Genomic DNA, 6,710 nt, shown 5'->3' with positions numbered 1-6,710 from the left:
AAATACGAAAAAGTAAAACAGATTTTCACACATGAGCTAAAAATTAGTTTATCTGATAGACAATGTAGAGATATATATTTTCTTTAACGATTTTGACTTGTGGAATATATTATTGCAACATTTATAAAACAAAAAAAAAAAGCTTATCTTTCTCGTATAACTATAAATAAACAAATATTATACATTCGACCCTACCTTTTTTGTCAACCCTAATCTAAATAGTTCCACCATGCAAGTGGTACCACATGTTTTGATTTCTTTCATAATATCCGGTGTTTGGTTGGTGGGTACCAATGGCATGTGATTGGAAAATGTAGCACATTATTATTATTTAAAGGGTTAGCATAAGTTTTGATTTGCAAGATCAGAAAGAGAAAATTTAAGAAATGGAGAGAAAGAATAGGATTGTAGTGTTTGGAGGAACTGGTTACATAGGGAAGCATTTGGTGAAGGCAAGTCTCTCTTTAGGTTATTCAACTTTCGTCTACACTCGTCCTCTCACTTCACAAACTCCTCCTTCCAAGATACAACTTTGCAAGGACTTCACCTCCATGGGAGTCACTCTTTTTCAGGTTACTTACATTCTCTCTTCAAATAACGATTCGTATAATCAAATTCGTTCTAAAAACAAAGGTTCGAGTGCGAGTCCAAGTTTTGTACAGAATAAAAATGAGATAATTGAGATCTTTTTTTATTTTGGGGTCCTTTTAAAGTGAAAATTGTAAAAGTGGATTTGTTGAATTTTATTTTTGTAGAACAGGGATAAGTCATCAGGACAGAGGACGACATCACAGGGAAAATCGTCCTCTATCCTGCCGTTTTTTTTTTTTTTATAAAAAAACAAATTTGTCTTAATAAATGCCGGTTTCTCTTTATATAAAGAAGTGAAGTCGTCGTATAGCCTGACCACTTCACTTTTCACTTTTTTTTTTTGTTTTTTAAAAAGTTGCAGTTTTTTTATATGCAATTTTGATAGACAAAAATTAATGTTGTAGATTTATTTAAACATTAAAACGTTTCAACTTTGCTTTCACAAACCTCAATGAAGGTTTGACACATGTAATTGCTGACAAACCCACCCATTTAAGCGGGCTACAATAGACCCACTCATTGGAATTGAAAAGGAAGATAAATATTTCATTTGCAATAATATATCTTTATTGTGCTATTCTCAAAAAGAAAAAAAAAACTGAAAGTGAAGTCGTCATAGGTTCTGACGACTTCACTTTATTCATTAACTGAAACCGTCTTAATACAGAACGACTTTACTTTTTTTTTTTTAAATATATAGAAACCGGTAGGATACAGGACGACTTTACCTACAATGTCATCCTGCATCCTAACGACTTGTCCCTATTTTACAAATAAAAAATAAATGGACCTATTTTTACAATTTTGGCATCAAAGTGACGCCAAAATACATAAAAAACGATAATTGAATATCATATAATCAATAGTATTCATAAATGCATGGGTTAAATATGTTTTTAGTCCCTCAACTTTCAGTGAATTTTGGAATTAATCTATTTCAAAATTTTGGACCAATTTAGTCATTCATATTTCGAAATACATGAACTTAGTCCTTTTAATCAAATTTTGTTAGGTTTATTTGATGTTTCGTATGCATTTTAGTATTGTATTTGTGTTGTTTATACTGTTTGACACATTTTTGCTTTAATGTTAAGTCAAATACTATTATGAAACGCTTGAAATGTCAAATAAATTTAACAAAATTTGATTAAAAGAACTAAATTTATGTATTTCAAGAGATAAATGGCTAAATTGATTCAAAGTTTCGAAATAGACTAATTCCAAAATTCACTAAACGTTAAGGAACCAAAAACATATTTAATCTTAAATTCACTGTCTTAAGATTTTAAGTTACGAGTAATGTTAATCTTTTACCAGAATTGTCTTTCTAATGAATATATCCTTGAAAGATTCATCATTTTGAGATTAATTGAAAGAACTAATTGTTACAACACTAAATAAGATTAAGAAAATTGAACGCTATATAACATAGAAAACTCGTAAACTCTTTATCAGTTTGAGTTTAGTGAAAAGGGCTAGTAGTAATGACAAGTAATACACCAAAAAAGTTGAGTACAATTTGTTTTATGTAATATATATATATATATATATATATATATATATATATATATATATTTATGAACTATTTTATTATTTTTTTCATATAGAAAGATTATCATATATAACATTTAATTTATTTCAAACATTGTTCACTTTTTCTCCTGAAAATAGACTATATAGTTGCTCATTTTCCTTCTAAAGGTTGTGAATTGGTGGAGCAGGGAGAACTTGAGCATGAGCAGATTTTGGCTGTGGTTAAAGAAGTAGACATTGTGATATGTGCACTTCCATTCCCTCAAGCTGTGGAGCAACTCAAAATCATAGAAGCTATCAAAGTTGCTGGTAATATAAAGGTACTAACAACATTTTCATTAATATCTTTCTAGTATCAAAGAAAAATATTTTTTAATGAGTTCGAAAATCTTTCCAATTTGCATTATTATCTTGATTTATGTCAGTGTCATGAGTTCATATTAGGAATCTAAATATAAGTCTAAATCGTACATTAAGTAAAAATGAGAAAATTGACTATCATCGTATAAGGATAAAGATCCATAAATTCATTGTCTTAAAGTTTTGAGTTAGAGATGATATCAATCATTTATCTATGAATTGAGTTCATGTCTCATTAGTAGTATATACTATTTTTCGAAATATCTATGTAAAATTACACATTTTTAGAAGACATTGCTTTAATATAAAATATATAAATAATTATAAAATGTATGATTAAAATTATAAACTTGTTATTATATTTAAATATGATTCAATACAAATATAAACATGCTATAAAAATTATAAATATAGATATAAATAAATAAGGTATTTGGGGTGTTACTTTATTAATAACATAATGGATGTAAATGTTTATTTCAAAATTGGAAAAGTACAAATGTAAGGTAAAAATACCTTGGAATTGGTGTGAGTGTAATTTTTCTGTAAGTAAATCATTTCATTTTTTATTTACAAAAATTATTTAATACTCAATACTAAAAAAATTCATATTTTTTGCCAATTTTGTTTTGAAATTTTTTTCGTAAAAAATACAAATTTTGTTGTGAAAAAAAATTTGCAAGAAATTTCTACCAATTTTCTTGCAAAATATTTTGTACAAAACACTTTTCGCAACAAATTTTGTAGGAAATACTTGCAAATTTTATAATTTTGTAAGAAATGATTACCTATGAAGGAATTACCTACTAATTAAAATTCTTAGAAGAAATGGCAGAAAACGATCTTTTCTTAAAATATTTTTTAATAAATTTATAAGAAAAATATCATGAAATATAAGAATTTCGAGTAGTTACTCGTTCTAAAACTTTAGGTTTAATTCTCATTTTTAATTAAATTTTAATGATTCATTATTAAAATAGAGACGGTAGGTGAGATTTTATTAAAAATATAAAAGAATAAATATCATTTTACTAAAACTACAAGAAAGGTGAAGGTTTTTAAAAATATAATAAAATGTGGATATTATTTTATTAAAAAATTAATAAATATTAATATCTATTTTAAAACTAAGTATGTAACTTCTAAATCTAATTTTGTTTAGAAAAAGAAAAACTTATCTAACCAATATTTCATTAATTTGATGTGAATGAATGTGTTGCAGAGATTCATTCCAACAGGTTTTGGTTCAGAAGAAGAGAAAATAAAAGCTCTTCCTCCATTCCAAACTGTTCTTGATGAGAAAAGAAAAATCAGAGAGAAAATTGAAGCTGCTAGAATCCCTTATACTTCTATCAATGCAAACTGTTTTGCTGCATATTTTATAAACTATTTGCTTCGTCCACATCAGAAACTCAAAGATATTGTTGTTTATGGAACTGGTGAAGCCAAAGGTAATTTAATACATTTTTCTCATTTGATTTTAGATTTAACAAATAATTTTATTTTTATTCAATTGAGTTTTAATATTTGTAAAAATATTTAATATTAATACCTTTCGAAGTATCAAATATTAAAGGGTTAAATATGTTTTTGGTCTCTTAAGTTTCAATGAATTTTGATATTAGTCCCTCATCAAAACTTTATACAAATTTAGTCATTCATCTTTCAAAATGCGTGAATTTAGTCCTTTTAACCATTTTTTTGTTAAGTTTATCTTACGTTTCAAGTGTATTTCATGATAATATTTAAGTTAACATTGAAACAAAAATGTGTCAAACAGTGTAAATAATTTAAATACTATCATAAAATGTGTTTGAAACGTCAGATAAACTTAACAAAATGAAGGACTAAATTCACGCATTTTGAAAAAATAAAGGACTAAATTGATCAAAAATTTTGATGAGGGACTAATTCCAAATTGCGCTGAAACTTGAGGACCAAAAACATATTTAACCCAATATTAAAATGTAAATCTCTCAAGTAACAAAATATAAGTCTTTTTTCTTTTTTATCTGGGAACAACTATAATTTTAACCTGTGGCACTTTTAAGTAAAATAAAATGAAGTGAAATAATAATATAAAATATGTCTTTTTATTCGATGAAAGGTTTTATATACAAAAGATCTAATTTAGGCATTCAGTGAAAAATCTGACATTCAATAGATGACTAAAATAAATAATATAAAAAGATCTATAAATGTATTTAAATTTCTTTATGAAATTTTTTATTGTAGTTATTACTTTTCAATGGGATTGTTTTGGTAAATCTGTATATATATTTTTTTTCAATTAAAATAAAACTGTAATATTTTATCCATAGTTCTTAGGATGGTAAAATAGACTTAGATCAAAATTGTATTTTTATTCCATTAGCACATTCTAACGTGATATTCTTTTAAAATTAAAAATGAAAATGAAAAATAAGTTAAAAATTATTATTTTATTATTCAAATGATATAATAATGTAATCATATTTTTAATTTAAATAATTGTTTTTTATAAATTAAATTTTAATTATTAATTATAATAAATTATTAATTTCTTAATTACTTTAATTACATATGTACTTTTTAATATATAAATAAAAAAACTTTTCAAAAATAGTAAACTTAAAAAACTTTAGTCTTCATCATTATTTGAATGAAAAATCTGATATATATGATTTGTTTGATACCAGTTGTACTAAATTATGAAGAAGACGTGGCTATGTACATCGTTAAAGCAGCAAATGATCCAAGAACATGCAATCGTGTGGTTTCTTGTCGACCTTTGAAGAACATCATAACACAGAATAAGTTGATATCATTGTGGCATCAAAAGTCTGGTCAAACTTTTACCAACACTTTCGTTTCCGAGGAACAAATTGTCAAACTCTCACAAAGTAAGACAATTTATTTTGTTCACCTATATCAAATATTATATTTTATAAAATTTATACAAATATTTTTATTTGCTTTTTGTTTGACTATAACCGTTTTTTACTAAAAATAAATAAATATATTTTAGTCCTTCACTTTCACATAAAATTAAAATTCGTTATTTTTTGAGATATATTTTGGTTTTAAATTCTAAAAATGAATGGATATAATTTTTTCAACCTAATTATGTTTTTTTCTATGTATCATACGCGTTTCATGTTAACATTTAAGTTGTTTACACTGTTTGACATGTTTCTACTTCAATGTCAACGAACAAACTCATTTGGTACGTAAACAAAAATTAACATAATTGGATTAAAAGAATTATTTTATTTATTGTTTAAAACTTAAAAATTAAAATGTATCAAAGTTTCGGGATATAGACGAATTTCAATTATGCATCAAAGTTCAGATATCACAAACATATTTAATTCGAAAAAAAGTTGTGAATACCCTAAAACATATTTTATCAAGTTAAATTTCATATAAAAATTTAAAGTAATTATATTTCAATTATTGTGAATATATGACAAAAATATTTTTTTCATCAACAAAGAATAAAATAACTAAAGAAAACATTTCAGGGTGCTCTAGCCCGTATACAAAGAGATGTACAAGCTATACATGTTGAAGCAAAAGCTTGACTTCATAGCCTCATCAAAACAAAAAACCCCACACAAGCCTATGAACACAATCAACAACATCACAGAAGCAAAATACAACAGAAAACTCTGGATGCTACTATATAATTCACACATCAAAGGGTCAATGTGTGAACATACCATAAAACTATTCACACCTATGTTTCCAAATAGCAATATAATTTTCATTATATTCAAAATCAGACTTCCCACACCCTTTATATGAAATTCAAACATCAGATGCTATTGAAACTTTAGTATTACATGGTCCCTTCCTCTAAAAATCCTGCATTTGTTTACTTGACACACTCGTATCTTCGTGGTCTTATTGCAATAGTGAACAACTTTTATTTCTTCCATCTTCTAATTCATCATTCATATGTAATCACACCTACAAACAAAACAGAAAACCTGAACTATAGGTATTAAAATGAGTTCCCCCCTCCACATATTCCTCACATGCTTCAAGCCAGACAAGTACTTTCTAATCTATGTAGTCATGTAAAGCTATGAATGACTATGATATAAATACAATACAATATAAAGGACATAAACACCAATCCGAAAAGGAGAAGTTTACTTTTTGTATTTTTATGTTTCGATCATTTCCATGTTTTTATTTTTAAATATTAAATTAAATAAAAGTTTTGATGTTAAATTTGAGTG

The 6,710-nt window shown here is 25.7% G+C and overlaps 1 protein-coding gene across 2 annotated transcripts in view; it reads left to right on the top strand.

Moving 5' to 3' along the window:
- The first annotated feature begins 204 nt into the window (after nucleotides 1-204).
- LOC114163344 (eugenol synthase 1-like) overlaps nucleotides 205-6,710 on the top strand; it is a 6,890-nt gene continuing 384 nt past the window's right edge. For both annotated transcript variants that reach the window (XM_028047613.2, XM_028047605.2), the window contains exons 1-4: nucleotides 205-572; nucleotides 2,313-2,444; nucleotides 3,707-3,935; nucleotides 5,163-5,366. In XM_028047613.2, the coding sequence (XP_027903414.2) occupies nucleotides 387-572; nucleotides 2,313-2,444; nucleotides 3,707-3,935; nucleotides 5,163-5,366 (751 nt within the window). In that variant the 5' untranslated portion in view covers nucleotides 205-386. The remainder of the gene's footprint in view (nucleotides 573-2,312; nucleotides 2,445-3,706; nucleotides 3,936-5,162; nucleotides 5,367-6,710) is intronic.

Source organism: Vigna unguiculata, chromosome 1, assembly GCF_037176805.1.
Source record: "Vigna unguiculata cultivar grain cowpea cultivar isolate G323 ecotype 2 chromosome 1, ASM3717680v1, whole genome shotgun sequence".
NCBI lineage: Eukaryota > Viridiplantae > Streptophyta > Magnoliopsida > Fabales > Fabaceae > Vigna > Vigna unguiculata.
Note: the sequence above shows the minus strand (reverse complement) of the source record. Positions and strands in the feature narration are given on the sequence as shown.